The 20,000-nt window shown below is 37.7% G+C and overlaps 4 protein-coding genes across 9 annotated transcripts; 2 read left to right on the top strand and 2 right to left on the bottom strand.

The window, feature by feature from the left end:
• The first annotated feature begins 334 nt into the window (after positions 1-334).
• LOC132785336 (short coiled-coil protein) lies at positions 335-1,223 on the top strand. The gene is made up of 2 exons (XM_060791396.1): positions 335-542; positions 626-1,223. The coding sequence occupies exons 1-2, from the start codon at positions 488-490 to the stop codon at positions 979-981; spliced, it is 411 nt and encodes a 136-aa protein (XP_060647379.1). The 5' UTR covers positions 335-487; the 3' UTR covers positions 982-1,223.
• A 92-nt stretch (positions 1,224-1,315) lies between these two features.
• LOC132785335 (cysteine-rich hydrophobic domain-containing protein 2) lies at positions 1,316-4,620 on the top strand. Of its 2 annotated transcripts, none has more exons than XM_060791394.1 (4): positions 1,316-1,445; positions 1,783-2,232; positions 3,419-3,629; positions 3,701-4,620. In XM_060791394.1, exons 2-4 carry the CDS (start codon positions 2,105-2,107, stop codon positions 3,866-3,868), a joined length of 507 nt encoding a protein of 168 aa, XP_060647377.1. In that variant the 5' UTR covers positions 1,316-1,445; positions 1,783-2,104; the 3' UTR covers positions 3,869-4,620. The 2 variants fall into 2 exon arrangements, with proteins under 2 accessions (XP_060647377.1, XP_060647378.1); XM_060791395.1 differs by having other exon boundaries at positions 1,334-1,455.
• Positions 4,621-4,706: 86 nt separating this feature from the next.
• On the bottom strand, positions 4,707-10,626 carry LOC132785331 (putative uncharacterized protein DDB_G0271606). 5 transcript variants are annotated; one of them, XM_060791384.1, is made up of 3 exons: positions 10,539-10,626; positions 6,391-7,260; positions 4,707-6,327 (listed from the first exon to the last, which is right to left on the bottom strand). In XM_060791384.1, exons 2-3 carry the CDS (start codon positions 7,205-7,207, stop codon positions 4,865-4,867), a joined length of 2,280 nt encoding a protein of 759 aa, XP_060647367.1. In that variant the 5' UTR covers positions 7,208-7,260; positions 10,539-10,626; the 3' UTR covers positions 4,707-4,864. The 5 variants fall into 5 exon arrangements, with proteins under 5 accessions (XP_060647367.1, XP_060647366.1, XP_060647370.1 ...); XM_060791383.1 differs by lacking the exon at positions 10,539-10,626 and adding an exon at positions 9,499-9,626; XM_060791387.1 differs by lacking the exon at positions 10,539-10,626 and adding an exon at positions 9,503-9,616.
• A 1,111-nt stretch (positions 10,627-11,737) lies between these two features.
• LOC132785509 (probable V-type proton ATPase subunit d 2) lies at positions 11,738-13,037 on the bottom strand. The gene has a single exon (XM_060791640.1). It carries the CDS (start codon positions 12,845-12,847, stop codon positions 11,789-11,791), a length of 1,059 nt encoding a protein of 352 aa, XP_060647623.1. The 5' UTR covers positions 12,848-13,037; the 3' UTR covers positions 11,738-11,788.
• Positions 13,038-20,000: the final 6,963 nt, after the last annotated feature.

Genomic DNA, 20,000 nt, shown 5'->3' with positions numbered 1-20,000 from the left:
TTAACATCTAATGCAATTTTTAATAAACTAGCTAGTTCTTTTCAATAACAGCCAGACACTTGAGTTGAAAACATTTGAATTCAACTATTTCAAGAGAAGCGAAAGTATGCAGAAATAACTAGTATAATACCGCAACATTCGCAATATATTCTCAATGATTAGATTCATTTATACATAAATTCCACAATTACCTTTTTTATATTTAAAATGTTTATCTCTTTTGGCAATGTAACTTTGTAAATGTTTAAATATGAAAACTTTAGCTTGCTTCTCGGTACACAAAACGACCAGGTGTTCTTCTTCTTCGAATCTAAATTGAATGCCAGTGCTGGAAAATTTCGAACGTCGGTTTGTGGTGTGCAACAACGTATTTTTTTTACCATAAAAGTGGTAGTTTTAGTTTTTCGTGTAAATTTTCATCAAAATAAAGCGACAATACTCAGCATAAATTGCATTTATTTCTGTGCATAAACAAATTTGTGAAATCATGTCCATCATACAAAACGATGACAACATCATGGCAATCGATGAGGATCCACAAGGTAAGCGTAAAATTCTAGAGAGGAGTTGGGTGCGTCCCAATGATGATGTTACTCTGTATATTTTATGCTTAATTTTTTGTCAGTTATAATTAATGACGATGAGCCATCAACGACTACGCGAAATATTCCCAATGGTCGTTCCATGGACTCGTTGCGCTCCTCATTCACCAATCGTAGCTCAACACCGGATTCATCGCACAATTCGCTGGACACAATTGATGTGGGTGCCGATGACCAGCTGGAGAAATCGCGCTTAATTACACAAGTGTTGGAGCTTCAAAATACCCTGGATGATCTGTCGCAGCGTGTTGACTCGGTGAAGGATGAGAATCTGAAATTACGTTCCGAGAATCAAGTGTTGGGCCAGTACATTGAAAATCTTATGTCAGCCTCATCGGTGTTTCAATCCACCAGTCCGAGTGCATCGAAGAAGAAGTAAATGGGCGGTGGAGATCCACCCACACCCACGATTCACACACTCGAAATACAAATATGCCTTGTAATTTTTACATTAATGCTTGCAACAAAAAAGCGTAATTGGTGTTTTTTGCTAAACTGTCGAATTTGTGCACAATATTTTTATTACTAGTTAGAACGTACGCTTACATTGATATATATATTTATTATATATGATTATTATTTAAAAGATGTAGCTAATTAATAAATCAATATTTAACCCGCTGTTTGAATGTGTGATTGTTTTTTATTTTTGCAACGATTGGGCAACCCTGTGCAGGCAGGCAACTCACTCAATAAACAGCTGGCAGCTGTTAGCTCGTTGCCCAACAACAAAGTGTGTGCTGGCAAGCAGAGAGAAGTAGCAGCAGCCTATTTTCCTTCTTATTACAAAACACAACACAACAGAAAAACGTGTAAAAATCATTGCTAAAAGTATTGAAAAAAGTGAGTGCGAGTGAGTAAGCAAGTGTATATTGCACGCATTGTGCTAATGTGCGAGTTAATACGCCTTATTGGGGGAAAGCGATTGCGAAATGCGCTGTTAACAAAACGAATGCACATTGCTGGGGCCCCCAACAACAACAACAACAGTAATAACAAAGCAGGCAGACGCCAGTGTTGCACAACCTTCAGAAAATGCAAACACGAACGCACACAAACGCACATTTTGCTTACAATACGATTATTGTTTTTGGTTCAATTTAATAATACATATTCTCGTCGTTGTTTTTCATTTATTTTGTTTTGTTGCCATTTTGATTCCAAATGCAACGCAATAAAGGAAGTCAACGTCATCTCATATCAGCAGTAAAAGCAACAGCAGCAGCAGCAGCGTATGGCGGAAGCAGCAGTTGTTGCAGTCGCAGCAGAAGAACAACAACAAAGAAGGCGGCGCTTGTTTTGAGTTGTTTGTGTTTTTGTGTGACAACTGCAAAATAAAAGTGAAAAATATGTGTTGACCTCTGCAGTGGAAAGCCTCCAACTCAGTCAGCATCCTTTTGTGACGACGCCTGGAGCGTTGTTTTCTGCCCATCCGCCCATCATCATACTATAACGCAAGCAAGACTCGCATCTACTTCAGCAACAAATAATAAATTGCAATCATGTCATTCTCCGACTTTGATGCCATCTATGAGGATGAGCAGCTGGAGGATTTGGAGCATTTTCAGGATCAGACAGTGATGCCAGTTCCCGAACCCATCATCATCAGGGGCGCTGGCAATATGACGGTGTAAGTAAACACACCAATACACTCAAAGAGTCAACACATCAATACATAATTACAAAATACCAACACTCGCACACTCATGTAAACGTCTAAATGCGTGTCTGTCGGTGTGTGTGTATATATGTATGTATGTTCTCAATGTAGATCAAGGCTCATTATACCTAAATTTTTCTTGTTGATTTCGGCTATGCGTTCTATTTTGTTAATACTTCTATTGCCTGCGTTTGACCTTGTTCCACTATTTGGCGCCCAATTGTCAATATTGACGCACTGACAGACTGTCAGTCAAACGGTTGCATAACGCATAAATAGCAACAAATGCAGATGGGTTGCAATTGCTTTAGTAGCAACTAAGTTAACTATTCATAAAGTCTGCTCGACTGTTAGATACTCTTGGCCCATTTTGAGAAAATAAAAAGGAAACTGATCTAAAGCAAAGCAAACTCATGTTACACCCTTCTATAAGTGCTGTCGAATCAGATTTTATGGAATCATTAATATAATTTTTGATTATAACTTTAAATTCCGAATAATAATATTCCAATCAAATCATAACAACTTATTATCGTTGAATATTCGTCACTCCAATTATCTAGAATTTCCCAATAATAATAATTATAATAATATCCGAATCAAATCGTAGTTTAATCAAATTTATTAATTGGACGTTATTTGAAATTCTAGGTAAATTTGGTTGCAATTAAGTTTAATGCTAGGTTTTGTGCGGGTGCTTAATGGATACCTAATATGGCTATTCCAAGGAATTTCTCCTTATCGTAATTGTTTAAAAATAACTTATAAGATTGTTAACGTATCTCAACCAAGTTTTTAGAAACCATAAATATCTTTACTATGGTATATTTTCAACAGAGTCCCTATATATCAAATTTGTGAGATTTCTTAAACCGACTTAAGATAAATATATATAATTTTTCCATATCAGTAACTTTAGAACCATATTCTATCAGAAATATAAAAATCACACTACATACTTTCATAAAAAGTATAATATACAACAATTTCGCAAAATGGGGTCGCTATACTTTGCTACCCTTTAGATAGGCGTGTAAAATAATATAAAAATGATAACACACATTTGTAATCAGAACTTGACGCATATTTTCCATGCATTCTCTGCACTTAACACATCACTAATTCTCTCTCCCGCTCTCTCTCTGATTATTTGCAGCTTTGGTCTCAGCAATCGCTTCAATATCGAATTCCCCTGCGGTTTGTTGTCCCGCGTTGCACCCGAAGAATTCAAAGCAACCATCGGTCGCATCAATGGAATCTTGAAGAAGACCCTGCCCCTGAATGTCAAGTGGCTATTTTGTGGTTGCGTCTGCTGCTGTTGCACCCTCGGCTGTTCCCTTTGGCCCGTCATCTGTCTGAGCAAACGCGTAAGCTTCTCAATTCGATATCTGACCAGCGTTGATATTAACATCATTATCTTTCTCTCTTGCGTTTGCAGACACAATTAACGCTGGACAAGTTGCTGGAGTGGGAGAATAGTCATCTATATCATAAGCTGGGCCTGCACTGGCGTTTACATAAGCAACAATGTGATTCCAATTCCATGATGGAGTATGTTATATTAATTGAATTTATACCCAAGACGCCCATTTATCGACCCGACTAAATGCGATCTAAACATCGGATTGAGCGATCGTGTGGCATATATATATGGTATATGGAATGTGGGGGGGAATTGGGGCCTAATCGTAATCGTAAACGTAATTGTAAAATAAAACACACAATACACTAGCAAGTAAGTAATTTTGATTTAGGCGTTTACTCTTTTGTGCAAAACACTAACACAACTAGTTTAGTGGGAAACATACACAGATAAACACACAATTTGTAAGCTAGTTTATAATAATTTCATTTTAGTATTTAGTTTAAACAAATTTTTGTGTCGCGAGTTTATATACTATATAATATATATATATATATATAGCTAGCTAGTAAGAACAATTGATGATTTCTCGCTAGTTTAGGATCTTTTTTCAAATTTTGCGTTAAGTTCATAATTTGAAATTTGGTTTTAAAAATATTGCAATATTAAATACAATACAATTTCTTGTTAAGAAATTTTAAAACAATTGAATCCCTATTTGAGCCTTTCTCTTTTGAATAATATGAGATGATTTGTGCTAGAAATTTTCAGAAATGGAAACCGCAATTAAAAGTCTCGCTGTTTTGCTTCTCCAACATATCGTATATTTTTCAACGGTTTCCATTTCGATATATTGCTTAAATATCACTTAAATTGTGTACGTATTTAATTTGTGGTTTTTTCGAATAAAAGCCTTATAGCAGAAGCGATCTCGAGATAATCGCTAATAGTGGGGTCTAAAAAGAACAATAATAAATACATTTTTGTTTAATGAATTTTCTTTTGTTTTTGTTTAGTTTAGATTAGACATTTCATAATGCTTAAATATAATCAAGTCTTTTAACAATGTGGGCCTTGCTCTAGGATTATGCATATATTACATATATATTTGCTCTTCTTTCAAGTGCTGTCTTCTCAAAAAAATTAAGGAATGTTTCTTTTTTTTGGGAATGCAATAATGTAAAATAATTGTAGCTCTTTTTTGTGTGTGAATAATACTTGGAAACTAAATAACTGCACTTAGGAGGAGGCAACTTCGCTGAGCGTTGGAGCCACCATCATCTGCATTCCATCCTCGCTTTGCATGTCGTCCATCTGTTCCTCCTCCTCATCACTGTATTGTGCGTCGTCTTCTGCATCATCGTGTTCATCCTCTTCAGCTTCTCCTTCCAGTTCCATGTGTTGCTGATGATCCTCCTCCAGCTGTTCTGACTGCTCCAATTGGTTGCTAGTGTTAGTCTCCGTTTCCCTCTGCTCTGACTGTTGCTGTTCCTCCTCCTGCTGTTGTTGCTCCTGCTCCTCCTTCACTTCTTCCTGCTGTGTTTGTGGCTGCTCCAAAGGCTGCAGCAGTTGCCGTGCTGTATTGAGCAGCGCATCCGTTTGCTTGCGCAGCGCCATCATCACCAGATTGTCCTGACGCAGCTGGAAATCGTGTTCACGTCGCGCCAGCTGCTTCTGATGCTGAAAGAAATCCTCCATCATTTCCTTTTGCGCATCGCGAAAACCATTTGCCAGCTCATGCAGTTCCTTCTTAAAGAGTTCCTCTTGCTGTTGCTTGCGACGCTGCAGCTCTTCGGCCTGCACTTTATGTGCAGCTTTTGGTTCCTCAGCTGCTGGCGACGCATCGTCCAAGCGCAGGTTGCTGCTGCTGTTGTGTGGCTTGTTGCTGTAGAGCGTGGAGCTGCGTTGCAGCTTGACAGGCACGGGGGATTGTTGAGGTAAATTGAGGCGACGCTTGCGCAGCGGATGCAGCTGCTCGTTGCCAAATTGCTGAGCATGCCGACTGGTCGAGGGATACGGCAAGGGTGGAGGAGCATATTTGGGCAACGACTGCGGCTGCTGCTGCTGGAGGTGTTGCTGCATGGGCGGCGAAGGCGACTGTGGTGGCGATATCGATTGCTCGAGATCGGGTATCATACGCTCCGGCCGCAGCGAATAACCCGTCTCACGCATAGGCACAGCTTTCAGTGGGCGCGTTGCCATCCCGCCAACTCCTGCTGCTGTCGCTGGCTGCAAACTAATCTCCCGTGGGAGTCGCAAATCCCGGTGCAACTGTTGTTTGCGTGGCAGCATCAGTTTGCTGGTCGGATGCACAAAATTAATGCTGCTCGTGCTCTGCAGCGGCATCGAGCGATTCAGCTTGCCGGTCAAGTTGGCTTTGTTATTGTGATTCATCATGCTGGCCGGACGTTCGATTTGCAGTACGCCATGCGAAGGAGTGGAGGATGAGGCAAAGGAGGCAACGCGCAGTGGCGTGAACGGTATGGATAACGTGGACACGTTGGCACTTGGTGGTGGCGATGGCGATGTGGGCGCTGTGGGTGGCGGCGTATTGGTGCCATCCATGTCCAGATCGACGTCGGGTTCATTCTTCACCGTCACCATAAAAGGCGTATGCTCCATTTGCGGCACATGCTGCAGACTACTGCTATCACCGATTTCTTCCATTTCCTGCTCCGAGGAGTTCATATTTGTCTCATAGCCTGCCATGAGAAATACAATTCAATAAGATTTTATAGGCACACTTTGTTTCAATGCCAACTTACCCGTATCCAAGGGCTCCGCTTTGACCAAGCCCAATCGAAAGCCAAATATGGGATGCTCCAGCTCATCGTTGGCATCTCCGCCGCCACCACTGGCGCTTGCCGCCTTGTTCAGCTCCGCATTGGAGCTGTCCATGGAGTTGCCGCATTCGCTGCCAATGCCACCATTTGTGCCATTCATCGAGCTGCTGCTATTGCTGAGATTGTGGCTGTGTTCGCTGAGCATCCGACACAGCACTCGATACACTTCCTCGGGCACCACTTTGGGTATGCCGTTGCCATGTCTGGTGGTCGTATTGTATGTGGACTTGAGAAACTTCCATTTCGTCCAGATCTGTATGCTCGACTTCTTCACATAACCCTTGCTGCGCATCATATCCTCGATCTGCCGAAACACATACTCGCTCTTCACATTGCGATCGTTCAGCTGATCCAACGCATTCGTCTGTTGCATAATGTTCAGCATCTCCAGCATCTCGGCGCGACTCCAAAGATTGCGTTCGGGGCGACAATGCGCCTCCTTGCTGGATGAATTGCTGCCAATGCTATTATCTCCCGGTTCGATCTTGTGCCGCATGGGCATCAACAATTCATCCACATCGCCCACAAGTCCATTCCCAGTGGCTGCTGTGTGGATGAGCTTGTTGATGCTCTGATGTTGTTGAATGTTGTGTTGTTGCTGCTGCTGTTGCTGTTGTTGACTTTGGCGCATGTTTTGCTCCACTTTGCTCAGCAGTCGCATCTTTGTGTGGGCGGCCACGGTGGTGCTGGAGGCGTGGCTTTGATGATTTTCCGTATCCGAGTAGCGTGGCATCAACATCGATGCGTCGTTTTTGTCGTTAGCTGTCGCTTTTCAATCTTTACACAAACTATCTACAAGTAGAAAAATTCAATCGATTATTTAAAAAAATATTTATTTATATTTCTAAAATATTTTTTGAAAAGTTAGTTTAGCAAAAGTTTGTTTTTTGGGTAAAATTCTAGTATGTTTCTCAAGTGACTTGACAATGAAGAATAATGCCAGAATAATGTCAGAACTCAATTCAAAAATCAAATAGGAAACTTCAAAATGGATTTCAAAAAAAAAAAAATTTTTTTTTAAATCGATATATTTGCATGTATAAAAGTTGTATTTGATTTTCAGTCTTGAAAAATTGGAATTATATAAATATTAACTATTCTTAATGACCGAAATAATAATTAAATTAAAATAGGCGTGACCTAATAAGAAATTTAAGTAAGGTTATAAGTTAATGCCTTAGCCTTTATGAAATTATTGATTTATATTTAATCGTCCATAATGCTACGAGCTTAATGAAGTCAAAACAATTTTTATTTATTTTAAATAAACTTCAGCTAGTTTAAGATTTTTTCTATTTTGATTTGCAATTATTTGTTGATTACATTTCAATATTTACTCAATAAATTAACATCCAGTTGAAATATTTATAGATTAAATTTAAATAAAATTAAAATATTTGTGGTTTAGTAGTTTAACGAAAGTAACTGGTTTGAATATGCTATGCGCAAAATAAAAACTAACTCAACCAGCTGCCTAGTCAGTTAAATATGAAACGTATCTAGTCAATAATATGTAACAAAAATAACTTCAAAATCCATATATATAATAAATACACATACACATATATATATTATATATGTGAGTGCATACAATTGAGGCTTGGTATAAATGTATATACTAAATTATAAAGAGGTTGTGCACACTGAAATCTAAATAGGCAAATAAATATATACATATATATATTTTTATCGATTTTGATTACAAATTTCAATACGACATGTATGAGAACGACAAAAAGGGAAGGTAAAAAGAATAACCGAACACACACACATACAAGCGCCAAGACTCAAATACACCACACTTAAATATAAGCTGACACACACACACAACACACGAACACTTAACATCGTACACTTGTATGTGTTTGTAGAAGAACTAAATTTAGAGATAGTGAGTAAACGATTTTAAAATGTTAACAAACATGCCGAATACGATTACGAGGTAAAGAGGGGCCACTTTATTAGGTACAAAGATTTCGTCACTTTTTTTTTTGGGGTTTTGTTCAGAATTTTTCAAGTGTTACTGCCTATATAAATACATATATGTAAAAAAAAACTTAATACTTGATTTCCGGACAACGATGACGAAAATGCTGAAACACAATGATGATGTCTCGAAAACCTCGCTGAAAAATTCGCATGCTGTGAAGATGAGCTGAAGTTGAGCGGAATTGAAATTGAGCAGCTGCTTGCTGTGCTGCATTCAAAAAAAAAAAAACTCGAATTATTATTGTGCGGTAGAGCTGAGTAATTTTCCAGCATTTTGACGTTGTCAAAAAAATCACACAAGATTGAGAGACTAACTACAGTGGGTACTCGTTGGATTTGAAGCCGGCTAACCGTAAACAATAAACAATGGTTAAACAATTGCTTAATTGCCTTCAACATTTATTCATTTAGATCTGTCTACGCCCCATAAATGGAATGCATGTTAATTGTAAATTCACAGTTTTACCTAGTTAGCACGATACGTTTATTTTATTCACAGAGATGATAGTTATTTAATACAAATTTCCTGTGGTCCCACTGTAAAGTGGAAAAGATATGAAGCGAGCGAGCGAGCAAACGACTGACAGAGAGAGTAACTAGCGCACGAAAATCAAGAGCGTTTGCTCTCTCAATGTTACTCTCTGTCTCTCTCTCTCGTATCCAAACGAACTGGGGCCGACACTTACACATGCAAACAAGCACACATGAAGGCATCACACACAAATTTACGCTTATTATGTTGAGAATTTTTCAAGAAAGCAAGCAAAAAAAAGAAGAGATATAAGAAAAACGTTAATTACATTTAACAACTAAAATCAGGCACAATTTCACATTGTCAATTGGCCAATATTGGATTATTAAAACACGCAATGATTTGTTGTTATTTACAACAGCTGCCAAGTGTGTTGCGTAAAATTGTGTTACTTGGTTTTTACACTGACGAATTTTTAATAATAATTTAAGTTAACTATTTTTTAACACACATCACAACACAGCGCGAGTCGAATACCTTGCCGAACAACAAAACACACAAACACTTACATACACTGACAGCCAGCCAATACTTCGGAGAGTAAAAGAGAGCACGCTCACTGGCTCTCTCAGCGTTATGAAGAGGAAGCAGAACAGAATTTCAACCAACAACCACCACCACGATTTCAATACTGCGAAACTCAAAAATTCAAAAGCAACGAAAGCCTACAAAAACAAACTATATACTTGCCTACCGTACATGCATCGGTGTGCGTAAATTGTTAACTGGTGTGTGTGCGTATTGTATATATGTATGTGCATGCACATATACAACAGCGTATAATACAATACTTCGTCGTTATATTTCGGAAAGGCATAAATGATGGTTATGAAATGGTTGCTATTCGTTTTTATTGAGATTGTGATTGTGAGATTGACAGAGAACGGTAGCGTACATACAATACATATGTATGTAAATATGTACATATGTACATGCACATTAACTTATGTACATATGTATATGGAATCTCAGTCATAAATTGTGGGGAAAAACAATTGTAAAATTCATTATGATTAGAGCACACATTTAACTACTCCAATTACACATTGCCGCATTTATTTAAATCATTCATTATTAAATCGAAAAAATTTTTTTCAATTTTTTTAGTATTTGCAATTTTGCGGAAAATGGCAAAATAGCAAAACAAGATTTACAAGTATTGAGACTAAACTAACCAAAAAAGAATGCCTTTCATGTCTTGGGAGCGGGAGAGGGACGGAAAGAGTCTTAAAAGAGCCGCTCAATTGCAAGAACAGGAAATTTGAACTTGCGGAAAAACGCGGAAAAGCGTTGTTGCTCACATTCTAACAACAAGCTAGAAATTTTATCTGCTTTATATCTTCGTACTGTGTGCATATAACGAGCTACGTGCACATATCATTTACCAAACTTATTACCGTCATATAATATTGAGCTTCGAATAAATAGTTTTTGTTGATAAAACAAAAAAGAAAAAAGTCGAACACATACACTGACAGTTGTGGAACGAAGTGGAAAATGAAAAATACAAAAAAAAATACAATTTATATATAGATTTAAACACACTCACGACAATCAACAACGAAGATGATTCATTCGGTTACGTTGTTATATCTTGGCAGAACTCAACTCAACTAGCGAGCTAGAATCACGAATTGAAACTGAGTTTCGCAAAAAAAAAAAGAAAACCCAGAACCTGCTGCTCAAATACCCAGAGACCCATTCCTCCAGACCTCCTCCTCAGAGTGTCTCTTTGTTGTGTGTTGTATGTATGTTAGCGCAGCGCTCAGCTGATTGTGTCGCTTGGCATTTCGATTCGCGATTCGCGATTCGGGAAAATGACAGCGCGCTGTAAACTTTCAATACCCACCTCACCCCAGAATTACCGGTTAGTCCCAGAAGTGCTGCTTATTATCATTGTGTCCATATCGTACACATGAATGTGAGCGAAATAGTAGGAACAGCCAAGTAATAAATTGGAATTGGCTTCATTTAATTGCAGTATTTGTTTTAATATTCTTTCTATGCATGTTACCCTAATTTTGTTTTTGTTTAATGAATCTTCTCATTAAATATCTAATTAAATGTAATTATTAAAGTCTAGTTAAAATTTAAAAGTGACAATTCATTTGCTAAAATTGTTTTTATATTATTTCCATCGGTAATCGTTATTTTATAATCATTGTTTGATATGAAATATTCCGAATATTATTGATAAGTTCTGGTTTATTTAAAATTATATTATATTTTTTTTTTATTTATTTTTTTAGAAAAATTATAATATTAGGTCAACGACCAGAACAAATATAAATAGGCACCCTTATGTTTCTAGAAATGGAAATTAAAAATAAATAAATAACAACAAATATTTTCAGCACTTCAGGAATTATTAATTGCAAAGTATAAGATCGCTGTTAAACTGGAAAATTATTTTAATAGCAATGAAACAACAGAAATAAAAGCTGTTTGTTAATTAAGACAACAGTTAATTTAGGAAATATTTTGATAATCAAAAAAGCAAGTTTTTCATTAACTATATTAACAATCACTATTTGAAAGATGTAAAATGATGATTGGGTATCAAGATTAGAAACGTTTTGCTTAAGAATTCGTGTTGTAATACATATTTTTATCATCTAGTATCTCTAGCATCAGACGCGCTTATCAACAAACTGTTGAATTTGGGTCTGGCGATTATCTCGTTTTGAGGTGAGTTTCAAACTCACCACTCACGAATTTTCTCAACAACTTACACACGAGTATAAATAAACATTTATATTTATAAAGAATGGGCATTGAGTTACATTAACTAACGACAGTTCAGTACATGGGAATCGGTATATAAGCATTGACCTTGTCCAGCTGACGTTGCGATATGCACTCGGCAATCCAGATGATATTGCGGCACTCCAGCTCCTTCAGCTTGAGGTACGAGTAAAAGACGCCAAAATGAAATTGCTGGAGATAGCTTTGCATAAGTTTCTTGGCCTCTAGCATGAGAAAACGATCCTCGAGCGTTATCAGATTGTCGGTATCCCTCTCAATGGTATCGAACACTACGCCATATTCGATATTCTTACTGCTTATCCAGCGCACTTGGTCGTAGTCAATGCTATGGGCTAGAGTATTCAGAGCAATGGGACCCAGGTGGCCACATGTAGGGAATAAAAGCGAACGTTGGCTGTGATCAAAACCTGAGTGTAACGAGTTCAGGGCAATGGTAATGGCGCGTCGATCCGCCTGGAAACTCAACAGGTTGCACATCACATCGGCCGAGGTGGGATCCAGACGCTTGCACAGTTTATAGAAGTCTTCGATGTAGGCCTTGAACAAAACACCGCGCACAATTTCCACATCGATTTTCGAGAAATCCTTTGCCTCGAAACTCTTTGATATGAACTTTGAGAGTGGTGTGTCGATGAGGATAGCATCGAATAACTCATCCGTATTGCTGGCCACCCCAATTGCCTCCAATTGTTCGAAATAGCCAAGGGGATGGCAAAGCGCTAACAGTTTCTTCATGGGCCGCTGATTATTGAGCCCCGAAATGAGCAGCACAACATTATCGATCATATGCTCGTAGCGAATGTAATCCAGAAAGGTTCCCAAAGGTTCCGTCGCATTCACTCGCAAGTAATTGAATTGATCTACAATTTTCTTGCGCAAACGATACTCAAAGAGTTCCACAGTCACAGGGCCTTGATCGGCGCCTAGTATGTGGCCATAGTCGGTGTTCTGTATGTTCACCGCCAGATCATCGAGGGTTTCACATTGTGTCAGACTCAAGTAATCGGATTGCTTGAGCAGACCATTTTTAAAGCCACGAGTCATGGCCTCCAAGTAGCCGGTTGCGCAATTGAAGTTGCAACTGTTCGACATTTTCCTTTTTTTTTGTATTCTACACTATTTAATTGGAATACAATATTTAGAAATCAGTTGAGATTGACTATTTTTTGCTGTTTTGAAACTAATAAAGTGCAGCGTTTCGAACACTGCTTACTTTGATTTGCGCGCCAAGCCAACACGTGAAGTGCGCCGCATTGTGTTTGTGTGCCGTCAGTGTTGCCACCTGGTTACTCATTTTGGCTAGCTGGCAACAGGCTGACAGATGGCAACGCGTGACAGTTGCCGCCATGTTTGATTTTCATGTTTAATTTTTGCAAATCTTTTTTTTGTAAAAAGTAAATACTAATAAAAAATGGCGCTCTGACGCATGTAGTTAAGCTTGTACATTTATTAGGCATATATATATTGTTAGTAATCTCGCTATCGTTGCTCGCTGCTTGCACATGCGCCGCATTAGGGAAGCTGCAACACCTGTTGCTGTAACTTTGCCGCCATTTGTTTGTGTACTTTCATCTGGTTAACTCAGTTTTCATGCTGCGCTCGCCTGCACAACATTCTGACTTGCAATAACTTACGGTTTTGAAAAATGCAATTGAAATAAATATTTGTTCGATTTGTTTATTGACAGTAGTCAGTTTGCGCGTGTGTTGCATTTACATAGTTGCGACTAAAATGCTGCCAAATCAAAATTCATAATTCTTGGCGCGATTAATTGACGCCAACGTCAACGCAGGCGTCAATGCATTATGTCTACTCTACTTATGGGTAAACAATAACAACCTGCTCTGCACATGTAACCAACTGTCTTTGGGTGGCAAGCAGCTTGTTGCTGCTACTGCAAAGATTTCAAAGTCAACTGCACTAATGTGCACTCAGGTGAGTGAGATACCTGAGAGCTGACATTGAAATTGCCCATTTATTATGAATGAAACGCATATTGCATTTATTTGCCATGTATTCTTTGCTACATTAGTTATTTATTAAATATGGGAATGATACATTTTTCTTTCCAAGATAGTAGCTGTCGCTGCCACCAGCTGGCGTCTTGTCATTTTTCTTTTTTTGGGTGCAGAAAGACAGAGGCTAATAAATAATTTGACATTCTTTTTATTAGATATTGTTGTGTCAGTCAGTCGTCAAGTTGATAACCTTTTTGGCAGCTCCATGCGGAACGCATTAGAGTGTTTAATTTACGACGCCAATTGTTGCAACGTCACGTGGCAGCTGCCACATGACAGTTTTATGACAACAAACAATTGCAAAAAATAATACTAAAACATTTCCACATAGGCATTCCGACTTTTAACACGAAAAACTAATTACAGCAAAAATATGCAAAAAAAAAAACATATCCTTGAGCATTTTGAAAATAGTTTTTAATTAACTGCAGTTAAAGTGCTCAATACAATGAAGAACTAAATAAACAATTGTTCCGACTAGCTTCAATTAATGCGACTTCCCTCGAATTCTTATCAGAAAAGTCTCAGAGACAAATATCTCAACACGTGCCTTTGCTTAAAATACTCCATTAAGGTATTAGCTATATTTAGCTTGTATTATTAAGGAATTATCAAGATAAGCTCATAAAAAATGGTATGTCGAATATGTTATACCCTACACAAAAATGTGGCGCTTAAATTGTTAATATGACAAGCATTTAAATTAATTAATAGAGTCGAACAATCTTCAAGTCCATGACGCTTCATTCACAAATAGCAACCAAATGCCACTTGACGCACTGAAGACTGAAGACTGAGGGCTCCGAAGACTCGCCGCAGATAAGATAAGTCATAAAGTCTGTGAGTCCAAGAGTTACGCTTGAATATTTTTGCGACGATTAATTAAGAAAAGCACTGCAGAGGTTTGCCAAACTGTTGCTGTCGGTCACCTCAACGCCACACAACTCAAGTCAAGTCCAGTCAACTGTGATTTTTATGGACTCACTTGACTAGATTCTTATTTATTTATTGTCAGCGATTAACTAATCGTGCTTTCTTCGCAATGGTCAGCTGACTGAATGCTGACTGCGGTCTTTCCCACAAGAAACGTACATATATATGTGGCTATGTATATCATTTTTTATAATATACTATACACATATATATGTATATATCTACTCGGAATCGTTGTGAAGTGCTTTATAAATAATGCATGCTGACAATCATTTGTCGTCTTTTGTTGTCTGCAACTCGATTGGATATGGCGTTCTATGCACTTCGATCTACACAAATTGATTTCGACAGTTTCGATTATGATTTGAAGGTATTATAAATAACGAGAGCTTAACACTTGAAATGACTAAGTTATCACATATGCAAGGCAAAGGAAGATGCGCATTACGTATACGCACTGTGTGTTATCGCTTCACAATTTTAGCTCACATTTTAGTCGCATTGTTAGCATATCAATAATATTGATTAACAACTGACCGTTTTTGTCAAACAGTATTTACAATTTGTCTATTTGCGTAAGTTTATGAGCGCTAAATAAATTAAATAACAAATTGATAAATAAATCTTGTTTGAAAAGGCGGCGTAATTTGGAATTTTTAAACGATTTCTTGACAAATTTACGCCAAGTATAAACAATAATAATGTAATGTAATTAAACAACATTTCACGAGCTAAACAAACGCTGGAACTCATATTTGTCTATAGAGACTACTGTAGAAGATCTTTTTGCGTTTTTATGGTCTACTTGCTTTTGGCTTGAAGCCAACAAAAAAAAGAAACGAAAAACAGCAGCAGCAGCGTTGATGAGACGTGTGGCACGTTGAGTATGGCAAACAGCTGTAGCCGGTAAAATTTAATTATGCCAAGTACACACAAATCAGGTCGCAAAAACGTCGTGAGCCAAACAATTAAAGGAAAAGTCGCTTCTTCATCGCATTCTTCTTCGCAGTCGACAAATGGGCCTTCGATGGCTTATTAAAAGCGTATTTGTATCCTACTCGCAAATGACATGCATAAGTTATAGATACATCTGTGGGATACATTTGGACAAGTACTTAAACTATTGAGTGCAGCGCCCAGCGGAGATACTTTGTTTGTTGCTTGCCACTTTTGCGGCTCAATGCTAGGGAGAAAGTGTCCTTGAGTTCTCGAGTGCCTTTGGAATTAACGAGGGAGGCTCTGAAAGTTTACAAGAAATTGTAGTTCGAAGAATTTAAAAAGGAATATTTATCAACATCCTAATCAGTTTCAACTGATGACTAATAATAATAACAATTCAGTAAAGTAAATACATTCTAGTTGCTAGATTAAGTATACGCAAAATAAATAAAAGCACAGACAGCTACTTCATATTAAGTATACGCCAAGTGTAGCAAAGACAAAAGCTTTAGTGAAGCGTACTGCAGACAAATATTGTTCGTACAACAAAGGCAAGTCATATACAACGTTTAGTAGATTAAGTATACGCCAAGTAATGGGTAGTTAAATTAGCTTCTCTGGGAGATTAAGTATACGCAAGATAAAACCATATTTAGCAATAATTTATTTGTGTTTATTACGTTCTAATTTATTATTTGCCAGCTAGCCCTCGCCTCAGTCATTTATTCATGCAACCAATATGCAGTTGCATATCGTTACTTGAACTGGTTTCCGCTCTGGGAGCTCGCTCGTCATTATGGTAATTGTATTTGCCTGCACGCACACACACACAGGAAGTCAATCTTTGGCTTGACCTTGGACCGCAGCAGGAGAGTTTTGTCTTCTAGCCTTGAGCCACTGAAAGTTGATCAAGTTTTATGAGGTTCTCTGAAGTGAATCGATGGGCGGCGAGTGTGTGTGACATGAACTTGACCCGGGCATTTTTCGTTTGCATTGTTCTTCAAGAGAATTTATGACAATAAAGTTGTTCGCTTTAAGATTTAAAGAGCGAGTTGATTTGGCATCCTCGGCGTCACCTTCGCTAACGCGTAAATACTTTGCCAGCTTAAGCATTTCTTTAGTGCTCTGTTTGCTCGCTTGCCACTGGAGGTCATAGACTTGCCGCATTCTGTTGCAAGGTGAATGCGCTTATGGCTGCCACATCTCTCGCCAGCACGCTCTCTCTCTTTGAATTGTCAACGTTGTGGCAGGTCAGGGCAAGGTTCGAGCAATCAACATAAATTTATTGGAGCGCTCAACTTTGAACCAAACAATTCCAAATAGATTTTTCGCATTTTGCCCAAAAACTAATGTTGACCTTTTTTTTTCATCCGTTTGACCTTTCATAGATTTGATCCCCCGCTGCTGCTGCTTGCCACCCCGTGGCTGTTTTAATGGTGCGTTAAATCGCTGCCAACTGAATAAATATGGCAAATGCTTTGTGTTGGTCAACAAACGCAATAAAGCTGTAAACTGTGATGGATGGATACATTTGACATTGATCTGTTTGGAGGAGAGAGAGGATGCTCTATAGGGGTATATAGGAATCGTGTCTTGTTTGTGGCATGCGGCAGCTGTGTGTGTCACGTATTTTTGCCAGAGTAAATTTGCGTTTGCAATTAGAATCATGTAGATAAAGCAGATAGTTCGAATACGCAAATATTTCAGTCACATTAGCAACATCCTAATCAGTTTAAATATGCTAAACTGTCAGTTCCAACTTATGACTAATAATAATAATAATAATTATACCGGGTGTATCAACAGTTAAACAATACCCTCATAGTATAGCAAAAGCCCCAAATGGAGCCAAGATAACTCTCGGTTCGTAAATTATGCCTGCATTTGTCGCCAAATATTTATAAAAATGAGTAAGTAAATAAGAGTGGGGAGTGCTCGACCGAGAAATACCCTATATGTTCAACTTTTAGTATATTTTTTTAATATTTAGGAATTTAGTAAAGTGATTATGAATGGTTGTGCTTTGTATAACTTCTAAGTTCGATCGTTATGAAATTTTCTGAAATTCAGCTTTACATATTTTTCGATTCCTTAGTGTAAAATGGGAGTTTTTAAAATCAAAGTCAACCGCTAATTTCGTTTTATACTCGAAATGATTGTGTCCAATTTTGAAAGCTCTAACATTTGTAGTCTCAGAGATCTGATTGTATTTTTAGGTGGACAGACAGACAGACAGACGGAATATCAAATATGAGTTTCAGCTATTGCTATTGATGGATAGTTTCTTTGCTTTATTAAGCATTTTAAATACATTTTCTGCTTAACCCGCAAATTGATCATACCCCCCTCAAATATAACTACCGGGTATTATAAGTAACACACACAATACTCTTTCAAGCAGTCGAGTCAACAAAGTGTCATGCGACCAGTCAGATAGATATGGAATCCCAGAACTCATGCGCCCGTTGACAGGGCACGAGTTTGAATTTATGAAGCAGCTTTTCTCGTCTCGTTCTCTCGTCTCTTAACGCAACGTGCAAATAGGGAAGTGGCCGCCATTTTGTGCTTAAGCAAATACCGTTATGCATTGCATAACCTTAAACCAAATACCATTTGATCACTAATGAACCAATTACGATTATAACGAATGGAAATAAACGAATTTATGCAAAAATTTATGAACAACAATTCATTGTGTTAATCAGGTTAAGGTTCGTAAAACTGATTAGCACTAGGTTTAGCAACATAGCATATAATTTCTCCACTTCGTCGTCGTCGTCGTATATCCCGATAACTTTCGTGTCATTGTGACTCGCGGGGTGTGCCGAATTTGCAGTTTGTCATAAAATCGTGCTCGTTGTTAAAGTATTTTTGGTCACTTACTAATCACACTTGCAGTGGATGTTAATTTTAGCAGGGTTGTTGATAAATGAAAGAGACGCTGTGTTTAGAAATTTCTTTAACTATAGTATAAATACTTTTTGGGATTTTCCATTTTAGCACTAAAATACTAACTAGTATATATATTATATTAGCATGTCTAGAATTTTGAGTATTTTATTTGAATAGAGTTGCCACCGGGCATTACAAAAAAATAAACAATATCAAATCTAGTTAATTTTTACTTACTTGTCAAATTTCAAAGACATCTAACACGGAAATTGCTTCGAAGCATTGCCGAATAATCTTTAAAACCCCTTTGATATGGCTGAGGTACCCAAGTCTAAGAAACGTGTTTGTGCGAACTTTTGTCCTCCGGAACCATGTAGGAAACGCCTAAAGAAACCTCCAGTGAGCATGACTAATAATTTATTGATTCAAATATATATATATATTAATGCAGGTCGAAAATGAAACTCAAGACTATATAGAGTATAATCCAGATTTAAGTTTCGAGGAGAATCCAATTTATTATGATGCTAACAAGCTTCTATATCAATTGCACTTGGATCGTATTAATCGCAAGTTTTTCAAGGACATTAACGATAACAATATTTAGTTGGTGGGAATTATCATATATTTTGATGCGGAAGATTTGGGTTTTAAATAAAATGTAATCAAACAGAATGAAGTAAGATATAACATATTTAATTCCTTAGGGGAAGAACTTAATATCTAGAAAGATTGTAGCTAAAGAAATAAGTTAAAGTCTCAAAGTTGTTGACGCACTTGTTAAAATTCTTGATTCTTTGATTACGTCAGCAACTTTTATTTGCACTGCAAGCGAACTTTATCGTATTTTGTACAAGCTTCTATAACAATTGTGTTTAGATGGAATCAATCGCATGTCTTTCAATGAAAATGAATAAATTTTAGATATTATATATTAAATTCCTTAGGGGAAAAACTTAATATCGAAATAAATAAGTTTTTCAATTAGAAACATCTTAACGACTCAACGTTGTCGACGTACTTGTTAAAATTCTTGATTCTTTGATTACATCAGCAACTTTTGTTTGCACTGCAAGCGAACTTTATCGTATTGATAACTGCATTAAAGTGTTGGGAGGCCAAGCTTAAGTACTCATTGGCATTTAAGATGCTGATTAAGAAGTGTCAACTACGTGCCAGCTGTCAACGAACGTGGTTTAGTCAAGTGTGCTGTAAGGCAAGAGCCTTGAATCCTTTTGCGATTTGGCATGCAAATGAATTGCATGGAATTGCCCCAGTTAAGGACGACTTCGAACACAGGTTCAATAAACCACACTCAGTCGGCAAATAGAGGTCAGCACGTCAGTAGAAGAAGGACAGCAAATACTACCTTACCTTACCTGATTATCAAGAAGATGCTGCGAATGAAGCTTCGTCTATGACGTTGATATGCGTGGCAGGCGTCTCTCAAGGAAATTCCAAGC

Source organism: Drosophila nasuta, chromosome 2R, assembly GCF_023558535.2.
Source record: "Drosophila nasuta strain 15112-1781.00 chromosome 2R, ASM2355853v1, whole genome shotgun sequence".
In the NCBI taxonomy this organism is placed as follows: Eukaryota; Metazoa; Arthropoda; class Insecta; order Diptera; family Drosophilidae; genus Drosophila; species Drosophila nasuta.
Note: the sequence above shows the minus strand (reverse complement) of the source record. Positions and strands in the feature narration are given on the sequence as shown.

Excerpts from the sequence above, each read along its gene's own strand:
- LOC132785509 (XM_060791640.1), bottom strand. The coding sequence starts at position 12,847 with ATGTCGAACAGTTGCAACTTCAATTGCGCAACCGGCTACTTGGAGGCC.
- LOC132785336 (XM_060791396.1), top strand. The coding sequence starts at position 488 with ATGTCCATCATACAAAACGATGACAACATCATGGCAATCGATGAGGAT. Across the intron at positions 543-625 it reads AATCGATGAGGATCCACAAG|TTATAATTAATGACGATGAG; the intron begins GTAAGCGTAAAA and ends ATTTTTTGTCAG.
- LOC132785335 (XM_060791394.1), top strand. The coding sequence starts at position 2,105 with ATGTCATTCTCCGACTTTGATGCCATCTATGAGGATGAGCAGCTGGAG. Across the intron at positions 2,233-3,418 it reads GGCGCTGGCAATATGACGGT|CTTTGGTCTCAGCAATCGCT; the intron begins GTAAGTAAACAC and ends GATTATTTGCAG. Across the intron at positions 3,630-3,700 it reads TCATCTGTCTGAGCAAACGC|ACACAATTAACGCTGGACAA; the intron begins GTAAGCTTCTCA and ends TTGCGTTTGCAG.
- LOC132785331 (XM_060791384.1), bottom strand. The coding sequence starts at position 7,207 with ATGTTGATGCCACGCTACTCGGATACGGAAAATCATCAAAGCCACGCC. Across the intron at positions 6,328-6,390 it reads AGCGGAGCCCTTGGATACGG|GCTATGAGACAAATATGAAC; the intron begins GTAAGTTGGCAT and ends TTCTCATGGCAG.